This window comes from Ixodes scapularis, unplaced genomic scaffold (genome assembly GCF_016920785.2).
Source record: "Ixodes scapularis isolate PalLabHiFi unplaced genomic scaffold, ASM1692078v2 PGA_scaffold9__187_contigs__length_104089568, whole genome shotgun sequence".
In the NCBI taxonomy this organism is placed as follows: domain Eukaryota; kingdom Metazoa; phylum Arthropoda; class Arachnida; order Ixodida; family Ixodidae; genus Ixodes; species Ixodes scapularis.
In genome coordinates this window covers 62,071,636-62,094,694 of record NW_024609884.1, presented here as the reverse complement: position 1 = coordinate 62,094,694, position 23,059 = coordinate 62,071,636, and the positions used below count along the sequence as shown (strand labels likewise).

General features: G+C 47.0%; 1 protein-coding gene across 1 annotated transcript in view; it reads left to right on the top strand.

Annotated features, from left to right (window-relative positions):
• The window catches only part of LOC8030485 (protein kinase C iota type-like), a 117,946-nt gene extending 97,212 nt beyond the window's left edge, over window positions 1–20,734 (top strand). The window contains exons 10-12 of the mRNA XM_040505072.1: window positions 12,771–12,850; window positions 12,925–13,021; window positions 20,494–20,734. Of these exons, the coding sequence (XP_040361006.1) occupies window positions 12,771–12,850; window positions 12,925–13,021; window positions 20,494–20,546 (230 nt within the window). The 3' untranslated portion in view covers window positions 20,547–20,734. The remainder of the gene's footprint in view (window positions 1–12,770; window positions 12,851–12,924; window positions 13,022–20,493) is intronic.
• Window positions 20,735–23,059: the final 2,325 nt, after the last annotated feature.

Here is a 23,059-nt window from a genome sequence, read left to right as displayed (position 1 = left end):
CTGAGCTTCCCCGCAGGGGTCGCCGAGCTGGGTCTTGGTTTTAGCAGATAATCTTCCGAATGTGTCTATTACACTTTCTTCAGCACGACGCCATTATCAGTAATGCACAATTTCTAATGTTTTAACATCTGTGCTTTGATATTCAAGGTTTCTTTCTCAGAGCACCGTGTCTGTTTGCATCTAAACGTGCATCTAAACGTGCCGATAGTTGCACGGTTGGCAACTATCGTTGTACGAAGATGGTCGGCCCAGGAGCCAGAGGTACCCGGTGGTGGTTAAACGTTTTTTTAGTGATCAAAGGGTGATGTCGAGGTCTCTTGATAACTATCATCTAGCCTTGATGGGTAAGGGGCAATGGGTGATTAGGGTAGGGGAATGGGAGGGGTTTAAATGAATTGAGAAAGGCCCGCCGAGCATACGTAGCCCAACAAAGAGTTAACTATCTTTTCCTATTGAGGTTGTCACTGGCCGGTCTTGTCCATTCCCTCTAGTTTGTAGGTCTGGCTTCCGCGGGTAGTTCGTGTATGTCATCTTGTCTTTGCTTGCTGATGCCCAGTTAGTCCCATACTAGGTGCTGGCAGGTAGCAGGTACACTGCAAGTTCCACATAGCGTGTCTGGGCCGGGATCGTTCGGTGAATTGAGCTTATAAATTGGAGCACGCCATACTGGGGTCAGGGCTGTGAATGTCTGGAGCATTCGGATGCATATCTTCTCCGACCTGGTGAACCCTGGTGGGATGGGGCAGTCGTCCATGGGCAGCAGGGATACCAGTCATTTCTTGGCGATCCGCTCCCTCTCTTTCTGTTCCTCTAGGTCCGGTGCCACGGGTTTCTCTTTGACCGAAGAGGATGCGAGTACTTGTGAGGGTACGTAATCTTGTAGTCTACCCCTGGCGGCCTCGCTCGCCTCTTCGTTTCCTGGAATTTCCACGTGTCCCTGAATCAATGACAGTTCGAGCCGTCTTCCTTCAAGACGTAGTGTTTTTTGCTAAATTCTTGATTTTTCGCGTAATATTGTTCTTGTTGCCTATGTGAAGGCATTCTTTAACCGCTTCCTTCGAGTTCGTGAATATACGTATAGGTGTTTGTCGGTGCTTTATACATGAGCTTCAGTTGCTAACTTGATGGCGATCAGTTCTGCTGTTTTTGTGCTAGATGTCATTGGTGCGAGCTTACTCTCTTTTTGGAGGAACTCTGCTAATAAGGCTACGGCCGTTCTCCCGTCTTTGTCACTGGCTGCGTCCGTATATAAGATTTCGACGTCTTCCCGTTTCTAAGACTTCCAAGGTCTTCAAGGAGTTTCTTTTTTTTTTTTTTTTGCCGGAGTTGCGCGACGTTTCCTGTGTCCTTCACCTTGATTCATGGGTGTGGGCTTGAGGGAGACGACTGGTTCGTCCTTTCACGGAGGCGGAAATGGTTGGTTGCTTGGAATGCACCACATCCTTCTGCCGAGTTTCTCTAGTATGAAGCATCCAAGCCATGTCTACTGACTGATCTTCATTTCTTGTGCGACCTTTTCGATGGTGCTGACTTGAGCTGCTTTGTGCAGTTCCTTGATGGGTGGAATTTTCGGCGACCCTGTGAGAACCTCGAGTTTTGCGTCGCTGTGAGCCTAAGATAGTTTATTCCCTAAACTGCTCTGGAGTCGAGCAGCGGTCGGACCAATCTTCATAGCAAGTCCTCCTGACATCCCCGTGATTTGCTGCTAACCCGTTTGAGGAGGTTGAATCCGTCCTTCCACTGGGCCTTAATTTGCTTCTACCAGCTTGTAGCTCTTCCATCTTCGTCGAAAGTTATGCCTAAAACCTTGATGTGGATTGCGGTTGTATGGGAGCACCGTTAAGGAATAGCTGGATGTTGTGCTTGGTTCGGGCTCGTTTGCTAGTTATGGTCATATAGGCAGTCTTGTCGGTAGATATCTGCAGTACCTTTTTCTTTTTTTGTGAATGTGTCGGTGACGTTCAGGGCTTCTTGAAGTATGGCCTGTTGTTTTGAGGCGGTTCCATTGAGAGTCCACCATCATTAGCATATATAGTAAATCTTAGGCCATTGATCTCTTGGAGTTCGAAGGCCAGGTCCATCACTGCCATGTTAAATGAAGTGGGGGATCTGACCGCCTCTTGGGGGACCCAGATGGGGTTAAGTTTGGGGGTTCCTTTGGCGTGACCGATGATTACGTGGAACTGCCTGTCCTTCAGGAATGCCTTGATGAAGTTGAGTACGCGTCCATGTAGTCATCTTCTTTCTGCTTCGCGGATTATTGTGACGTGAGGTATAGTGTCAAAAGCATTTTTTTATGTCGATGACGATCATTGTTTAGGCGATGCATTGGCAGGATTTTCGGTTATTTTGTTGTGTATAAGCGCCAGGCTGTCTTGGGTATAGAGGTTGGGACGAAACCCCGTCTGCATCGGGTGTAGTTTCCGGTATGTTTCGAGGATCCATGTGATTCGAGCTAGGACCATTCTTTCCATAAGCTTGCAGAAGTTCGATACGAGAGAGATTGGGCAAAGATTCCAAAGGTCGGATGGGATTTTTCCTAGTTTTGTGACTGGAAGGAACAGTGGGTGTCTTCCTTTCTGACGGCATAGTGCCCATTTCCCAGATCTTGATGATCCAGTTTAGAAGGTCGGCGGTGTCCTTCTCAGGCAGGTTGCGCAGTGTCGCAGCCGTAACCCAATCTGGCCAAGGTGCCGTGTTGGCCTTTGCTTTGGCGAGAGCTGCATGGAGCTCTCCTATGCTGAATGGGAGATCCTCGTCGGTCGGTACTTCGATCAGGCTAGGCTCGTAGCAGTCAGCTGGTGGTGCCGCTGCTGGCTGCGGAAAGAATGTGTCTCCTGCGAGTTCTGCTACCTCTTCTTCCGTAAGACTTAAAGTGAGCGCTAAGTTACCGCTGGTACCTGTGGATTTAATTTTACCCGCCATGCATTTGTACCTGCGCCATACTTTCTTCAGGCTCGTTTTCTTGTTGAATGAGTTGCAGTGTGATCTCCATCTATGGCGACTTAGCTCAAGTGTGTAGCGTCTGGCTTGGTCTGAGGCTAAATTAAGCTTGATTCAGAGCTGTGTGGAGCACTTATTCTTGCGGTAGAGTTGTAAGGCTTGAAGTTGGCTTGCTCATGGGTTTAAGAGGTGGAAATCCGGGGTTGGGGCGTCGTCTTTTATGTTATAAGTTTACATGGCACGCTCGAGTGTCGTCTGGATCTTTTGGGCTAAGTCGTCGCCGGTGAGGTTGCCGATGACTTTTCAGAAGTTGTCCCCTTTCAGAGCCCCTTGGAGGCTCATGTTAAGTTGGGCGACGTGTCGGGCTGCGAAGGGTTTTGGGATATCCTTGTCGGCGTGTCTTTGTCGTTAAGGAGTACGAGATTGTGAGTCTCACACGGCTGCTTGACGAACCTTCCCCTCCTGTCTGTCGTTTTGTATCCCCACATCGTGTGCCTGGCGTTAAAATCGTCACAGAGTATCGTTCGTGTTTTGTCTATGAAAAGTTGGTCGAACTATTTGCAGTCTTTGTCTTCCACTATAGTTTGTCCGATATAGACATTAAATACATTAAGGGTTTTGCTACCGATCTTGATCTTTATGCCGATCAACTCTTTATTATTATCGCTGATATTTGACCTGTCGATTTTTGCGTGGTGTACGCCTATATGACCCAGAGTTGCAGCTATGCCATAAAAAACGGGGCGTGGTTCCTTTGTGCCTCGTTATGGTGGGCGTTGCGAATTCTTGATCTTGTCGCGTTGTGTCATCTGTCGGCAGCAGATCGAAGTAGGTGAGCACAGTGGCACCGTCGTGGTCTCCGAGATTTTTCGCGCACTCTGCTCCGGACTGTCCAAGCGCTCGGCTGCTCAACAGCAAAAGCGAACTCAGTCAGTTCTCTAGATCTCCGCATGCGGCGCTTATGACCAAACCAGAAACGGATACAAAATGGTCTCAAAGCACGCTGTCACGTGAGCCTGCGGCATAAAGCTTGCATTTTCATTGTTCTCATTATCAGAATCGAGATAGGTAAGTCGATCTCTATTGATTCGTAATTTTTATTCGCTGCTCCTGCCTTTGCGCTGTTTCGCTGGATGGTTCCAATCAGAATGCAAATTTTAGTGCAAATGTATATTTTGACTCGCATTCGTGTTTTTTTTTTTTTTTGTGTGTTTTTTACTCAAAGAAGTAGACGCGCAATTTTTTTTAAAACAACATCGTGGGCATTTATTCTACTCCTTTCGCGCTTTAAAAAGATGAAGTTTCAAATTTTGATCAACTTCTTCCTTGCCAAAGGTCCGTCTCTTGCGGGCAGGGAGCACATTTCGCGCGGCTCCCAAGTTCCGACCATAATGGTGATGATGATAATTCGCGGTTATTTCTTTGTATTATTTGGTTTGGTAGCGAGCGCCACCAAGCGTCCCACCGTAACAGTCTCCACAGGCAACAGCAACGGCCTGAGGAGCGCAGCCAGCGCGCGATAAAATCTCAGAGGCCATGGCACTGCCTGCTTAGCTGCGATCACGGAAGCTCCACGGCGTCGGTGGCGTACTTTGTCTCAAGATAATCGAGACAACTTCACCTGTGACATTTTGTTCGTGCCGGTGCGCATCGGCAACTTAAAAGGGCACTGCAAAGGGCGTGCCTATCGGTGTCCAACACGAGCTTTCAGTGGTGACATTGGTGTAGAGCAGTGATCCCCTAAGTCCAGCCCGCGGGCCGGCCCGCTTCTAGCATGCCCGCTGCTACCGCGTCAAAGATGAGCGCGCATAAAAAATGCCACAGCGACACGTACGAATCACGCAAACCAATATATTAGACGGAACCAGGGTTGGGCATAAATACTCAAAAATGTATTTGGAAATACAAATACTGGGATACATCAAAATAGTAGCTAAAATACTGATACTGAAATAGATCTGTAAAAGTGTATCGCGATACGTATCGGAAATACATTTTAAATAGAGGCCAAACATATTTGGAAATACAAATACAGGAATACATTTTAGGGAGGGCAGAAATACAAATACAGAAATACTGATACTGCGATACATTCTTTAAATTTGTTTGAGAGGCCAAATGAGATGAAGCTAGAACTTGGAAGTGGAAGTTTTTGATCCTGAAATTACTTTCCCGTAGGCTTGGCACTTTGCCTTGAAGGTAGTGAATTCGGACGACGAGGAGTCTTCAATAAACTTAAAAAAAAAAAAAAAATTCTATCAAGGCCTGACTGCGGTCCCTTCCCTGGCATCCTGTCTGTCTGACGAGGGACGCGAAAAGACTTTGACCTCTAAATAAATTCTATGTCATCCTAAATCTCATCACCGCACCCCTGTCCAATAAGGACGCCCCCATCAAAAATTTATCACATAACATCACGGTGGAATGAACTGGTATTCTTTATCTGTAGGTGTGGCCTTAAACATGAAACTTCACCACGCTGCTGTATGAAAGGACAATGCGCACTTTCGTTATAGGTTTCCTCGTGGAAGATCGTGCAGGCAGTGTCATTTGGAATTTTCGAGAACAGTGTACCACCTGAAGCCTCCTGGAACACATGTCTTATATCTGTTACGGTTTAAAAGACGATACCGTGGCATCCTTGTTGTGAAGGTTCTTCCTGCCGACCCTCCGCCTTGCATACTCCAAATAGAGACCTCGTGGATTGCGACCTGAAAGTGCCGGCACAGGTGCGAGCTCTCCGAGAAACAGCGCGCTCGAGAGGAGTCGCAGGTGTACGAGGTCTGGGTCGGCACAGCGAGGCCACGTCTGACCTCCTTCCTGGGTCTCGGATCACCAGACCATCAGGTCACGTTCATGCCGGGTGATGACGTACCCTTGAGCCGTGAAATATTACGGGCGCAGCCACAGACGTATTCGAATATGTGTTAAACTTCACTGTGTGAGTCATCCTACTATTTCAAGTCAACCACCGCCAGGCTCGTGCGGCAACGGACTGTGACTCAGCTTTGCCGGCTGGGAGGTCTGTGTACGCTAAGGCAAGCGAGACGGCTAGCAGTGGGCTTCGGATGCCAGCAAACAATGGCTCAAGAAATCCCTACCTAGGGACCTGCGGCACAAGGTGCTCTGACTCAACTGCTGGCACGCCACCTGGTACGAGTCCCCGGCTACGCAACACTTCTCAGAAGAGAGAAGAGGACGCATTAAAAATAGTTTGGAGAATCGGATGAAACCTTAGTCAGCATGGTAACAATGCCCCAACATCTCCTTCACCCTGGTGCCCTTAGAAGTAAAAAAAAAAATGCGTTCAGATTTGTATTTTTTTTTCGGGGGGGGGGGGGGGGGAGGGGTTATTTCTCAAGAAATGTAACGAAATACATTTCACCCTGATTGTATCGCGATACAAAGGAACATTCAAAATGTATTTCGATACAGGAATACAGATACTGGTGAAAAAATCTATCGCGATACAGAAATACTGAAAATGTATTTCTGAAATACTATCGCGATACATTTGTATCGCGATACTGCCCAACCCTGGACGGAACGAGTGAAATCTGCATATCCTGACATGGATCCCCTCGCCATATTAATAATTGGATATTGTTATCACCTGCACCACCGTTCTTAGTTTCATATTATATATAACTGCCTATGTAAAAATACCTTTGCGTTCTCAGTATATTGTGCTTAGTGTCCTGTGTCGTAAATATTGCATGTTGTTGGCATCAGTTCTACCATTCTCATTAGTCTTTTGCCCTGTGAGTAAGCCGAAATTTCATTGCGATTTTTTTTTAATTTTTACTCAGAATTTTCATTTCTTTTTATTTAAATGCTTTTATAGGATTATTTATTCAATATTCCTCATTTCTATTTACTTGTTTATTTTGCGGCCCTCGAGACCGCGACAGATCCCCAATCTATCTCCTTAGCCAAAAGGCTTGGAGAGCCCTCGTCCAGAGCGTTGGATAAGGATGACATAAAATTGTGGAAGTAGGACTGTCTGAAGAGGTGCACATGGCCCCTACTGATTCTTTGAAGCGCGTGATGCTTTGCTTGGAACTCTCATAAATCGGTGGTGGGTTCATATTTTCATAACTGGATGTTAATTCCAGTAATTCGGAAGATCTCACATGGTTGTTGCACGCTCTTGTTGTTTCGATTATCTATTGGTTCAGACCAAAGATGTCATCAACAATACAAAATATGGTTACAATTCCTGAATTCTTTCACCTATTATGTTCAAAATACATGAAATTTCTTCGTTATTTTATTGTTAATTAATTGCTAGACTTCTACACACTAGTTCTAGCGATCGCGATGCGTTGGCCTCGGCAGAAGTAACTTTTCTAAAGCAAATGCCTAAAACAAATTTCATCTTGCACGCGCGTTCGTCAACGCTTTATTTTGGTTATTTATTTCGAACCTTTTATACGGGGAAGGCGTGCGCGTGTGGCGCGTGGAACGCCAATCCCTACATTCTCCTTAATGCTTGGATAAGTTAGCAATAGGTTTATTGCGCAGAGGGTGCCGTCTAACCGAGCTTTCGGTTGCACGTCAAAAGATCACCTGGGCCGGTTTACTCATCTTGCAGCCGCGGCTGCGGCTGCGGCCAAAAGGGATTTTTATCTCACGTGACGAGCTCAATGGGAACAAGGAAATACCTAGCGTCCCTGCGTCCTAATGGCAGAGACGTCTGTGCCGGTTCGAGTATACAAGTCTAATTTCGCTCGCAGAAACTGACTGCAGAGGCTTTCGAGTGAAGTCCAATTAACCGCTCCATCATACTTTAGCAGCGGAAGGTAAAGTACGGCCAGAAAAGGTAAATATAAGCCAAAATAAAGGAAAAATCACACAAAACGAAAGCGGTGGCTGTGTATTTATATATATGTGTGCCAGCGCCAGCGCGAACGGCGTCTGCGTAGTCCAACGGTTAGAGCGCCGGGACTTCCCGTCAGGGCCTGAAAGTTCCGAATTAAAATCTCGGCGAAAACTTTTTTTTTATTCTGCGCGTTTTTTTGTCTGTGTTTTTTAACTGTGATCATTTCTACAAATCGTCCTTGCTATGTCTGAGTCTTTGTTTCTTGCTCAATCTATTTTAATAGTTTTAAATGCAACGAATGTATTTTTGCGTCCCAAAACGTCTGGCTACCCTACCTGTTGCGTGTTTTGCGCCATTTTCGGTTCTTTCGCACCTGCATTTCTTCCGACCGTTTCTTGACCGATCGCTAAACCGTTCCAGCGACATACTCACCGACCCACTGACGGACTGACTACGACTGATTTTCAGACTTATCAACACTCTCTGTCTGTGTGTGCCAACATAGAGACATGTCATCTAGGTCGAGATGCCTTGCTCGGCGAGAACGCATATATCGGCAGTATGGCAATCTGATGCCAGGCAGGGAACGCGTACTCCTGCAGCTGCCGTGCACTCCGCGGAAAGCTTATGTCATTGACATCATCTTCCCCTGCCTGTCTCTTCGTTCGCCAGGTAACTGTGCTGCTGAATTGCTCTAAAATTTGTTGTTTTCGTTCTCCAATTGCTTTAATTAATTCCATTTGTCGATCCAAAGTCATTTTAGGTGTTTGCGTTTGAGAGATGGTTAGCCATGTCGACGTCTGACTCATTTTTGCATTCGGTAGTGGTCGTCTTCTATTCATACTAAAATTCAACACGTAATGTGTTAATATTACAAAACGATTGCCAAAGCGATATGTAAAGAGTAAAAGTATAACTTTATCACATTCCATGCAAGCAAAACGTATAATCTCTTTTATTTTGGTTTTACGACTTTCTCAAACGTTCGACTTGCTGCCTTGCTTGTAGGATTTCGCTCAATCAATGCATCCATGGCTGCTATTTTTTTTTTGTGTTTATTTCGTAAAATTTTTTTTCTTTTAATTGACACGACTGCAGTGTGTAGTAATACTAAATAGGTGCCTCCTGTTATTGACAAGAGTCGTAGCAAGAGCGTTGCATATTTAAAAACACATAAAATTGTAGTTGCTGGGAAATAATGCTTGTTTCGGCCCCGTTTGTGTGAAAGTCATACCGATGCTGTAATCTTGGTGTCCTTTTAATGAACATTATGAAACGTTCGTATTTGCTCGTTAAATTGGCTTGACCTTGGTTTCCTTTTAATGAACATTATGAAACGATTATAGTAGGGAGTTAACTTGGCTTATCGTAATCTTTTTTCTTCCGGTTTGTAGACCCAACAGGTGGTGCAAACAGTAAAAATCGTGTAAGTCCTAGTGGATGATTAGTAGAAAAGCTCCCACTTAAAATAATAAATACACGTGCAGAATAAAAGAAAAAAGAAACTTTCGCCGAGATTCGAACCCGGAACTTTCACGCTGCGACGACAAGTCCGGGCGCTCTGACCGTTCAACTACGCGGACGACGCTCCCACTTTCGCTGCCACATATATATAAATACACAACCGCCGCTTTCGTTTTGCGTGATTTTTCCTTTATTTTGGCTTATACATATCTTCCCTGGCCGTAACTTTACCTGCCGCTCCTAAAGTATGATGGGGTGGAGATTTGGACTTCAGTTGAAACCCTCTGCAATCAGTTTCTGCGAGCGAAATTAGACTTTTGTACTCGAAGCGGCACGGACTTCTCTGCCATTGGGACGCAGGGACGCAAGTACTTCCTTGTCCCCATGGAGCTCGTCACGTGACATAAAAATCCCTCTTGGCCGCAGCCGCAGCCGCGGCCGCAAGATGAGCAAACCGGCCCAGGTGGTCGAAACTAATCCTCAGTCCTCCACAAGGGCGTGCGAGATGCCCGTCGTTGGTTTGGCACGATAAACCCCCAAATTTGATTTTCCAGATCACGTGGTCCTTGTTCTAGCTGCGAGTTAAGGGTGTGAACGCTGCTCGTATTTCTCGAATTTTCTCTGCAACTGCCTTTGCGTGAAAAAAGGAAATCTAACGCGTGTTTCAGGCTATGAATCTCAACTGCACCAAGTTTCGCTTCGACCCATTGGGAACGTGGTTCCACCGAGCTTCCGCCGTGTTTTGTATGCACACCATTGACTTTGTCGTTCGCAAGTGATACTCCGTGTCATGGCGCCATGGGTAAGAACCATAAGAGAGCAGGACCGAAACATCGCGTCGCTAGTAGTCATCCCGACGGCGCGGATATTCACGTTCGCGTTCGTGACAAATCGTAGTACGGCGATGGCAATCGCCGAATGCTAACCAATTGTTCCGAACAGAGCAGGTGCTTTGATCACTGTTATCCAAGATGCGAAGAAACAAATCCAGATCATATAATTGTTCCTGCCAAAAGATGAAAAGATAAACACTCCAAAATATTTTAAAGTGGTGCTCGCAACAGCTAGGGGAACGTGATTGAACCTAAAGCATATCTATATACCTATATTTTGAACGTCAAAGCTAAATCTTATGAATTATAAATCCACGCACCAAGCCGGCTCAGACTGGAGCGCGTTGGTCACGCGCGAGGATTTCTTCGTTTTCGGCCATGCTAGGCCTCGTGACACAGAAGCAACTTGGGCTTCCGAACTATCTCGTTGCCATGTTTTGGTTAAGCTAAACCAGCTCGCTTGATGCGGACTGACGGGAGCTTCCTGCCATTCTGGAGCGACCTCGGCCGTCGCATCGCACACAAGCTCACATTGACGCCCAAAGATGGTCGGTTCCTGGAGCAGATCGCCAATGCACGGGGACCGTATGGCGTCGTTAGCGGCTTGGCCCAGCATCAGCCGTCCACCTTCGGATTTCTGGTGGCTACATTCACCCTGAGCGGACTCATGACCGCCACGTGGCTATTGTTCCTAGCCCTTCGCTTGACGGGGAGGTGTGGGGGTCAACGGGTCCAGGTGATCACACCTTTATACGCGCAACTCTACAACGGCTATTGTATCGCGATGAGCTCCATCACCGTTACCTTCATCATCGTTAATGTGCTGCTGGCCGGCTTCGCCTTTGGTATCCAGAACTCCGCGCTCGAGGCATCGGTGTTCTACACTGAAGCATTCGACGGCCTAGAAAGATATTTTCGTACTCAGCCACAAAGGTGGAACAGCTCGCGACAAGCGGCCAGAGACGCTGCTTTTCAGACGCGAAGGCTGAGCAAGGATTTTAACGAGGAATTCAAGCAACATTTGCTCCAGAAGTTGAATATTAACCCCTTCGCTTCAAAGGGGCGCACGTGCGGCAAGGTTCTTAGGGCAATGCTCAGTGAGCACAGTGACCTCCTCGACGCCGATTGTTCTACTCTTGAGAAAACGCAGGAACAATTCCTCTCTAATGCGACTGAAAACTTCAAGAAAAATACTTCAGCCGAAAGAAAGGGGCTGATACGAAAACTCCGCGTGAAAGTCGCCGAAGCAATAGGCGGCAACAACAGCAACGTGAAACATCTGGTGAAAGTCAAGGCTAAGCTTCGGAGCTTCAACAAGAGGACGCATTTTGGCCAAATATACGGCGGTCTGGCACCTTTGATTATGATGATGCTTTCGATGAGTATCGGTATTGTTGCTGCACTGTTGGTGATGGCTATTGCTATGGGTATGCTGAATCACGACAGAGGGATGGCCCCCACTCTTCGCAATTCGTACTCCCACAAGGCAGGTATAATCATGCTCTACAGTCCCGCTGTAATGTTCCTCTCGAGCATTGTGGCGGTCCCGTTAGCAGGCCTGCTTCTGCCCGGCTGCGTCGTCGCAGAGTGTTACATCTGTGAGCCGTACCTTGGAAAGCACAGGCATATCCTCAACGACGTCGCTTCCAAGCTACTCTCGGCCAGCCCGGCGTTAATACCGAGTAAACTTTTGCGACGCTGCTCAGGCTCCTCGCCACGCATCGGAAAGAGCATCGTGTTCCAATTTCAAGGGGAAGAGTTACGAGGGAAGCGAAGACATATTTGGAGTGTCCCTTCGAGTACAGCCCCGGGAGACAGTGCCTTGTACCATTTCAACATAAAACTAACACTCAATAACACTTTTGATCAAGACAATTTCTTGCAGCCGGCTCTCACAGACTTCTATGCAAAGTTGGTTCATAAAGCGGAAAATATAATCAGTTTGCTAGATAAGATGTCCAACGAGTTTAGCGCTACTCCCCTGTGCGGGGGTGTCTATAATGCGATGTTAAGCGGTACTAACGTGTTCTGTGACTCTCTGTTGGGTAACTATCATGGTGCCTGGATGACCCTCCTGTTTCTGGCAGTTGTGCTAGTAGCCGCCGGTTCTGTTAGTTTGCGTTTGTCCAAGTTTTACCTGGTTATGGACCAGTATTGTTACGCCGGCTGGGATGAGCGTATTCTTCGAAGAGCGCCCAGGCGTCGGAAAGTGTCGAAGAAGAGGCGGAAAGCGGACGTGGCGCCAGAAGACAAGGAGTCCTCCAGATCTTTGGACGAGCAGACCGATTCAGACAGCAGAAATAATGGCGACGGTCATCTAAAGGATCTGGACATGAGCAGTGTGTCTCTTGGTCAGCACGGAGATGAGGCAGGGCCGTGGCATTCGGAATCCTGGCTCCTGGGATCGGTCAACGGAAGCGGCTTGTCCCTAGATCCACCACCAGTATCTGAGGCAACGCCTGGTATAAAAGACAGCTCGCCTCAAAAGACTAGCCTAGAGGATGTCAAGAACCCGCTTCTTCAAAAACAGGACAACGATGTGTCCCCAGTTTCTGGGACACATTGAGAAACTTGCGTTTATGACACATTAGAAAGAAAAAAAAACACGCGTTAGCCCCTTTGTGGATCGAATCGTCTTGCATTTTTTTAACCATTATCTAATCTTGCTGTGCCTACTAATCACCCTGCTTTGCTCTTTGTTTAATCAGTGGCCTTGATAGCACCCTTGAAAATTCCGAGGACATTGTCCAGATCGGCCCAAACGCTGCTAAGAGAAATCCTCAAGGAGGTATGTATGAGGGGGCCCAGGGTTTGGTAAGGTTCCTTTGTGGCGCGTTAACTTTCCTTTTTTCCTTTATTCAGAATCCTAAGAGGAGACTTGGTTGCAGACCAGAGGGCGGCTTCGACGAGCTCATGAAAAATCCCTTCTACGCCCCTATAGACTGGTCCGAAGTATCGTGTAAGTGATGCTCGACAGGCTCGGGTAATTCAAAAAAGGTACAAGCCGTTCTTCTTTGCCGGGGGGTTGGTGAACCTCTAAAAGTAATTAAATTGAAAAGCTCCTCTAGACGAATATCTCTTGAAATAAATAAGCCCCCCCCCCCCCCCAACAAAAGGAGAGGGTTTCACCGAACGTAGACTATTCTTCTAAAAGAGAAAAGAGCGAGTGAAAACATGTCTTTTAGTTGTTGCGGTCACTCTCCTGCCTAGTGGTATTTAGTGAAAGGGACAGGGGGTTAGACATAGTTCTGGAGGTCCGTCTCCCGTAAGTACGCAAGAGGCGAGTCAATCAGGTGGCGTGGAGTCCCCGTGGGGTTGGTCGGAGATGAATTAATTGACGATAAAATGTTATGGGTCTTAACACCATCAGTATAGAGACGTTAATGATCTAAGACAAATTTTTATCTTGCTGCTATATCAGCCGATTAAAAAAAAAAAGCTAGCCATATAGGTTCCTCCAAATACTCTGGTATCACATTTACATGGTTTCCGCAGAATGCACGTGCTTCGAAATAACATAGTACAATTCATTTACTTGCTTGAATGTATTTACAAATATAGATATACCCATCTAAGGCTCGTAATAACATCTGAGATGACATAAATATAATTCAATTTTAGGGCGGCTTGTTTTGCCTGTGCATATCCGAAACCCACTTTACCAGGGAAATAACCAGATGCCGAGTTTGTAGAACAGTTAAAAAAACGTTATGACATTTCACTAAAAAGAAATTGGATTGGATTGGTTTGATTGTACTTCTTTAAACAGAAACAATAGACGATTGCAAGCAAGGCCACTGGCCGCCGCCATGTCTCTGCTCGTGCAGACAAGCCCGTGCGATTTCAAGCTTGCCATGGCTATGTCCACTCGCAAGCTGTACGTACGGCATCAGAGGAGGTGTCATGCTTGCACTTGTCTATACGTTACTTGTTATTGCTTTACTGTGCTCTTAGAAGATTCGCGGGATGTTGTCTACTTTGACATGCGAATGTGCTCAGATTTAGACTCTAAGCGTTTCCGCATTACAAAATGGCGGTTTAACAAGTGGAGAAGAAAACATATTTATCGTCCCCGACGGCATTGAAAACGGCCTGGCGTGGCTGTTGGTGTGTCCTGCACCACCACAGAACATACCCGAACAGGCTGTGAGACTGCAACATGAGACGATGAAAACAAGGGTAACCGTTCTGGAGGTAATCAACTGCATTCTCCATATCCTGCCGGACGTGAAGGGACCCTGTAATAATATATATTCACTACTTGCCGCAGTTGTGGGAATTGCCAGCGTTCACCTCATTAATTTCGCACGTTCTAAACTGTTGTTCATGACAGACGATGCGTTAATCTACGAACAGCTCGCACTGATGACCAGAGACCACCGTGCCAGAGGCATTGCGCCCTTTTGGGGCGGGCCTAAAAACAATTGTACAGTGACGTGTGCCAAAACCAATAGAGAGCTTACAAACACACCTTTAAAAATTTCGCCCTGTTTTAGTGGATCTGAAAAATACTGGGCAGTAGTATTTCCAGAAGGCACCATCAAGGCGACAAGTATAGAACACGAGTTATCTGCCCTCGTAAGTATGTGTGGCAATAGAAATGCCTTTTTCGTGGTGTTGGCTCTCTTACCATGTCGCAGGGCGTTCGGAGTATTGAGTAGAGGCTCCATCTTTTTGTAAAAGTGTTTTACAACCCTTCTATTTTGCTGTCGCCATCTTGGATGTCGGAACTTTAGGTGCGAAAACATTGTCTTTCTCTAGCCAGGTCATTGGAAGTTCACGTTTAAAGCATAAATGTCTTTAGTACTTAACTTGCACTGCCTTTTTCATTTCATTTTTTTAAAATTGAATTACCTTTTACGGTGTACCCTATACCGGAACCACTTAATTGTTGACAAGAGTACACCAAAAAAAAAAAAAGCCAGTACGTCTACTTTCCCGCACAACACTCAGAGAGCCAATCACCGCAACTTACAGAGGCATTTCACCGAATGACGATGCCGAAACATAAGTTTAGACCAAAAAACGCAGTTGAGTTCTGTCATTAAGCAATGCAAAACGTCACGCGTGCATTGCTTAATGTCACTTGTGTTTAATTATGTTTTTTTCTTAGAGTGCCGACGAGGAATGTCTGTAATGTACACTTCAGTGTTGTGCGTTTCGGGTTTCAAGGATTTGAGTTTTCGCCACATTACACTGACATAGGAGCTTTAAAAAGTGGTACGTTGCAAGGATTTTTGCGCTTTCAGTTAATACCGCATTAATGCTTGACGTTTATAACTGTTTCGCAAATTTGACGGTCTATAGGGGGCGCACTAGATCCCATCAATATGGCCGTCGTCAACTGAATGATCGTCGTAGAACAGCAATACGAGGTTTGGTTTGCAACGCGTTAGTAATTCTAATTTTGTCAAATACGAGCGATATAAGGGTTTTACCTCATGCCTCAACCTCAGGAAGGTGTAAGCATGCACGTTCATTTTAGAGCTGATCACCCGGGAGCTAGGGAGCGTGATTCTCACAATGCGATATCACCATCGCTGAAAGTTGCGAATACAAAACACGCTTGAGTTTTCTTTTCTCCAAGCAGTGGTAGCCGAAAAACAATATTTGGAAAAAAATGAGCTCCGTTTATCCCCGCAACTCGCAGCCGGAAGGAGAGGCCATGTGATTTAATACTAATACTAAGCTCCATGCATTGTTAGGGTTCGGCTGTTCCCAACACTGCAGTGATTTGACACGAGCGACTACCCGATTGCTCGTCGACGCATTGACAGTCACGACCCCAAGTCGAGGAGTCACGCTGTGGTGGTGTCCAATCTCCTATAAGTTGCATTTGGATATCTCCATTATGGGGAAATCCAGGTGGGAACGATTTGATTCCCGTTACTACATCAAAAAATTTTGCGAAGGAGAAACTGATAGAAAAAGTTAGATTTTATCCTTGAAATTATACCGGGGAAAAGAAACTTTTTAGTCAGTGGCGTTCCTTTCGAGCATACTTGGGTCACATTAGTGTCAGTAAGCTTGTGTAAAGTGAGAAATGTTTCAAGCCAATATCGTTGCACGGTCCCTGTAAGGCGTAGCTCTTGATTCTTTTATATTTAATCGCGTGTTTGGGACGAACATTGGCGGCTCGATCGAAAAAATAACATCTCAAAATTTGTACTGACCACGAGTTGGAGGGCTTCCAACTCGCGGCCATTCAAGAGCCTCTCGGGATTTTTTCGATAGTGCCTGAAACCAACAGTGAACGCATGTTTTATAGCAGGGGTCGGCAACCCGCGACCCCAGAGGTAGTTTCAGTTAGAGGTGAATTGTTGAGTATTTTCATTCCTTGAATTTGAATATGACAATCATTAACTCAAACGTACAAAAGAACTGAATAAATATAATAATATAAATATATGCATCTCGCCGCACACAAGGGCGGCGTGGTAAAACAAACACAATGAAGGTTAGTCAAGGTTCTAAAACCAGCGTTGCTGTAGATGAAAGTTGACAAGCTTCCTTGAACGACTGGCGCTTTTTCGCAGCGCGTCCGGTCTTTGGCACCCGGTGGACTATCAGCCTAAAGCCCTTGATAGAAAATTCGCGCTTTTCTTTTCTTACAGGTACCGCCAACCATTGTTTTGCGAACACGCAGTACACGTGCCACCCGCGGATGATCTGTCGCCGTTGGTTTCCTAGCGCCACGTATTTCAGTGCTGAGCTGCCATTTGCTTCGAAGGGCCGCACGAGGCACACGCCTCGTGCATTGGCGCATTTGACGCTACTTGTAAGACGAACGCACCAAGGGTCTTTATATCAGCCCGCCTAGACTCACTGAATGTCCCCGGAGTACCGAAATGTCACCGGAGTACCTCGCTCAAGAGTGATATACATCTTGCTAAATTACCCAAACGTGAAGAACATAGTTGAGTGGACCTGCCGCGACATCTCCCACCAGGTGGCGTCGATTTCTCAGAAATGGCCAAGCACTCTAATGTTTACAAATTCACAATCGAGGGTGCCATCTCCACAGCCCAGAACGAGCGTCTCTTCGCTCTGGACAACGAGCGAGGCACACCCCGTACGCACGAACACTGGAAATGGTATCGGCCAGAATCACAATTCTGTAATGGTCTTTATCACCACCTGAGCGACAAACAGCAGCGATCGAAAACGACCAAATTCAAGCACGTACAGCATGCACGAGAAGGTATCCTTGGCAGGTGGAAATCTTGCCGCGTTCACGATCGAGAAGGAACGGTTCCCCGTGTTACGTGTTTACTCTTACCCCGAGTGGAAAAGGTAAGGAGGTAAACACGACCTTGCTAGGTCAGTCTCGCCCTAGCTCACTCCAGAGAATTCTATAGGTTGAATCTTCGAGACACCCAGTGTAGGAGATAAGGAGCCAAACGTGACCGTGCAGACTCACTTTCCCGACGTCGACGCACTCCTTCGCCAGCGCTCGACTCTGCGTTCAGGCCGGCTCCGACGCTCACGTCGCTCTGTACTTGTCTTTATTTACCCCTATTGGTTGTTTGTATATTTTGGTCACAAGTCGCCCCATTATACGTCCATTTCAGTTCATTATTCATCGCCTCGTCGCGTTTATCCGTGTCAGTATCTCGTGCTTACTTCACGAGCACCGAGAGATTGCAAGCCTGCCCAAGTATTCCTTCGCGTGAATTTCGAACTTGCTTGAGTGTGATCCTCATTGCTTTTTACTGTTGGTCGCTAATATGGAACTAGGGCACGAGAGACGCGAAAAAGTGAATTTTATCGCTTTATCGTTGAAGGGATGGTGCAACGATATTCAGTTGAAATGTTTTTCACTATACACGAGCTTACTGCCAGTACTGGGACCCAAGTATACTCGCACGCTACGCCCTTGACCAAGAAACCTCTCTGTTTCTGTATATTTTCAAGAAGAAAACAGAGCGTTTTCTTTCAGTTTCTTTATAGAACTTGATGACTTAGTTTGGACGTCGCAGTGTTCGCATAGTCCCCCAATGGCAATACTGGAATGCTGTTCATAGATTGGACCCGAGCATTGCGTGAGCACTCGATTTGGGCTCGCGATAATCAACAGCTCAACAAGCATTCGGGTAGTGGCTCGTGTCCAATCGCTGCAATTGCGAAAATAGCCGAAAACTAACGATGTCTGGAACTCAGCGCGTGTCTTGTGCTTTGTCAGCCCCAGCGCGTGGCGATGATAAACATCTGTGTCATGTATAGACCTTTCCAGAAAAGGGCTGCTGGCCGGTTTCATTTTCAGTGTTCGTGCGTATCGCGCGTGATTTGCTCGCTTTCCGAAGCGACGTACACGCGCGTGCTGAGCTGTGGAGATCGCACGCTGAGCTGTGGATTTGTAAACATTGGAAAGGTCTATAACCGGCTCTAGCTCACGTGGCCGCTAGCCCTGGCTGCGAGCTAAAAGAAAAAAAACGCTGCTTGTTTTTATTTAATTTTTTTTTTGCGGCTACCTGTGCATTAGGGAAAAACAACGGCATTTCATAGGTTATAAACGTCAGTAATTTAATCTAAGTGGTAGTACGCAAAGTGCAAAAAACGCTGCACCTCTCCTTTAACATTAATTACTCACACATTTGAGCAAGCAAAAACCGTGTCGGGTCGCGCCGCTGAGAGTCGTAACCATAGCCAACGCCGTGACGTTGTGACGTGACGGCGGTATATTCGGCCACGCCATAGTGTCAGCGACGGTTACTATGATTGTGCCGCTTGGCGGTACAATCCGAAGCGATTTTTTCTCTTTTGGTATCCCCGATTTAAGCCCCTGATATCGTCGCCAGAAAAGCTATTACGTCTTTGAGCGCAACTGTTGATTCAGCCACGAGCCTCGGTTGGTCGTGCTAAGAACGCGTACTGTACTTCAGACACCGTAAATATTAAATGATTCAAGCTGCCATAGTTGTTGGGCATGGATGCGATCCCCCATATTCGTTAGCCCATTGAATAATCATTGCGCCAGCCTCAAAATGATGCGTCTTTTGCCCTAACCGTTAAGTAACAGTATATTGAAGTGTTTTGACGTTGTAGCTAGGAGCACAACCCTAGGGGAGGTTTACCAATGGACCTGCGTGTCCCTTGATACGTCATTATTGAAAATTGTACACGGCACGACGAAGATGAGGAGAAAAACCGTCCGCTCATATAATTAAATTTCACAGCGAAAATTAATGTTCTCATTAATCGCCCGTATATGCTTGTTAACTTGCAACACACTGCCCGATACAGAGGTGACGGAATTCCAACTCAATGCAATTCCATGATCTCTTCAAAGGGGCCATGCAGCGATATTGGGTGGAAATGATTCTCACTTTGCACAAGCGTATACTTCCACTACCATGACACAAATATACCCGCACGCAACGCGACTGACATTGTAGTCACACTGTAATTTCACGGATAAAATCGAAATATCTCTTTCAGTTCCTCCTTCGTAAAGCGACGTGATCGCGGGTATCGCAATGTTGATGTGGCGATTATTCCCCTTGGTGACGATTGTAGCTCGTGCCCAAGCACTGCAAGGAGGGAAATATCGGAACTCTAAACCTGACCTCTTCCAATCATAGCATGAGGCTATGGTCAAGACTGGGGGCATATAATCACCACGAGATCCTGTGCACGCTCCTTGTTTTCTGGCTGCGTGTTGACGGGATATACACAAGTATCCGAATTCACCACATAAAGAGGGCAAAGGCTCCGCAAGGAGCCCAACTATAGCGAGCATACCTGCAGCAAGTATGTCCGTTTCTTTTGCAGAGGGTAAAGTGACCTCACAGAGCCGAGCTTTGATGGGAAGGTTGTCGGGTAGGCAGAGAGGTGGAACGCCACAGCGCTGACTTATGATTGGAGAATGTATAGCGAGCAGACACAAGGACGGAAGTTGGTTCTGTGAAAAAAGGCTGCTGTTGCATGTGTGGTGCCGCACCGTCGAGCTTTAGAGGGAATATGGGCGTCGAGTTTCTCCTGCAGATCTCCTGCTGAAAGAGACAAAGGAATTTTCTAATATCGTTTCCGCCGTGCCGCAATGCTCTCCGGGACCCGGTAGGAGATCCGAACCCCGCAGGCAAGGCTCGCGCATGCGCACTAGTGGCGTCTTCGTTGCGGACAGCGTGGCCGAGGGGGAAGAACGGTCTACGAAAACTCGCTATCTATTAGTGAAGTTCGGTTGAGCGCAGCTCGAAGCCGAAGAACGCCTGGCTGCCACGTGATCGTGTACATTCCGACGACGCCCCATCGCCGATGCATCGAGCGGATCGGAGCGACGGTAGATCTCTCGAGTTTCGTGAGCATCATGATTCTCAGTAGAAATGCGCGCATGTCATAGACAGCGGAAGTTCGCATCGGCACGCTGGCGAATTCCGCCAAAGCGAGGATTTGGGATGCTCGGTAGTGTTCAACGTTTCCCGTTTCACGCAGGCGGGTCGTTGCCGAGCACCACCAGGGAGGAAGGGTCCAACCTGTCGACCTAGGGACGACGCAACGACTGCGTGTGCACGACCGCCCACCGAAACCCCCAGTGAGGACTTCCTTCGCGTGCCGTCGTACCCAGGGATTTCAGGCGCACTGTGAACCGAGAAACACAGCTTTGTGCGACAAGTAATCGTCGAAACAACCTGGTGACATTTCTTTCGTGATACATGTTGTTCCTGTGAATCTAGTTCTAATAAACGTGAAGTCAGAGTCACTGTACGCGGGCGCTTATACCGTCTCGAATTGGAACACCGCACTACCACAGAGATTGGCGATTGTGCCAGCGTATGTTCGAACCTAAATCAACGAGGTGCGCAGAAGAGTTGAGGAATGTCTATTTATCGGCACCATGGCATCTCACGCGACCAAACTGCGTCCGCTAAAAGCGCCTCAAAACACCGCAACCTTGAAACAGCGTGGCTTCAAAACAGCGACCGAAAAGCAATTGCTAAAAAGATGTCGCCAAATTACTTTTATTGTAGGATTAAAATAATGTACAAAATATTTTGCTAACGTGGCCGAAACGTATAATAAATCTAGGAAAATTAGAATTAGGAATTAACTTGGAAAAGTAAGGATGTAGTTTCGAATTAGTCTTTTGATTTAGTTAAATAATTAAGATCACTAAAGAGTTTCGTTTTTATAACCTATTTTATTTACATTCTTAATACTTTGCCTGCCTAAGCCAATGTTTGGAGACTGCAGTACAAGGTGCCGACGCACAAGTTTCGCGAAGCGTACCGTCGCTAAAGGAGGAGTTTTAGGGACGGTCTCTTTTTTTATGCGATTCCTGTAAACGGCAGTGGCTGACGGAATAAAATTACCCATATTGAAGAAAAAAAAACATATCTTTATCGCCAAAATGAAAAAAAAGAAAAGGATATTAAAAGGGGGCTTTTACGAATGTTGTCCACCTGCGCCGATGCTTCCGTCCTGCGCCTGCTTCGGAAGCCACGAGTACGAGCCGCACGTGACCTCAGCAGTGTGAGGCAAGCGCAGAACGGCGCGCTTCGCCATTAGTTCCGGTTTAAAGTCTATGGGCGTCTCGTGAGCCGCTATCTGTTCGCCTACCGGAGACACCGGCGCCTGGGGACTCGTTGTCTGTCCCCTCCGTGGCGAACAGCGACCCCGGAAGAGTCTGTTACGCGGGGGGGGGGGGGGGGGGGGGGGGGGGAGTGGGCGTGGTGCTAGCGGTCGAAATAATGGGGGAAGGGGGAGGAAAAAAAATAAAATTGAAAAAACAACCATCACTAAGATTTTACAGTTTATAGAAGGTTTATTATCAATATTTATATCGCGTGTTCATACATTCATTCAAAATTCTTGTCACGAAGCATTGAGATATGCTGACACAATCTGGTCCAATAGTAGTAGCCGAAACGGCCCTGGTAGTAACCATACGGCGTCCGGTGTCGATGTAAAATGCACTGGAAAATCGGGCGCCTGCATGTAGAAAGCTGACATTTTAAGCAAAGGCGTATTTTAGTTTTGGACGCACTCCTGTGAAATTTCTCGGCGCAGCTTAGTTCCTGTGGAAAGTTATAACCATGCATTTTTGAAAATTTAGAAAAAAGCTTACACCGGTGGACGCGGTCGTCCTTCGCTGGTGAACCTTCAATGGCGATGCCTTTTTTCTTATTTCATCATGTTATCCATTTTTATGGTCGTCTTTGAAATGGGGGTAAAACCGCCTGGGTGAGGGAGCCCGCCTGAACATAGCAAGCTGGCTTGCCAAGACCCAAATGGTGTTTCAAAAACCAGAAAGAAAAATACAGGCGAGAACTCCGAGATACTTTGATGTCTCCGACGAACAACCGTGATAGCAGCGCTTCAACACAGACCACAGTGCCACGGCCACTCGATCCCCCCTGTTGGTGCGGCCTGCCGATGTCTTTCCGAAAACAAAAGAGCGCGCGTGAGAGGAAAACTTCTCCCATTTTCTGTGGGGGCGCTGCACATCGGTGAGCGGTAGAGTGCCTTCATGCACACGCGCGCTTTTGCTTGAGTGGTGACATCTCAGCCATTTTTCCGCCCAATCTTTTTCTTCATGCATTTCGAAGTGCGCGCAATCCGGTGTCACTAAGCTCGAGCGCGTAGCTTTGGCTAATGCATAGACGCCATTTTACCGCCCAAGTCACGCACCGAGTGCGTGAGAGCGTCACGCGCTGGCAGATTCAGGACAACACTGGATGTCTTCACCCTGAGACAGACAAACATGTAGGCACCCTAGTGAGCGGTCTTGTGAGCTGAAAGCTATACTCTGTTTCACCCAGTGTACCGCAGGAAAGGCTGTAAGCGCGAGCTCCTTGCTCTGGGGCAGATCTCGGCGGCTCAAGCTCTCGTGCAGTAAGGGCAGCTGTCAACGCTATGAGCTCGCGCTTCCAGCCTTCGCTGAGGTACAACATAAGGTGAAACGGAGTATAGAGAAGGTGCCCAACGCACTTTTGCTCCGCTACCCAGATAAAATATCTGCCTGTCATTGGCTTCGCCGATACCGAGGCGCTGCCGCGGT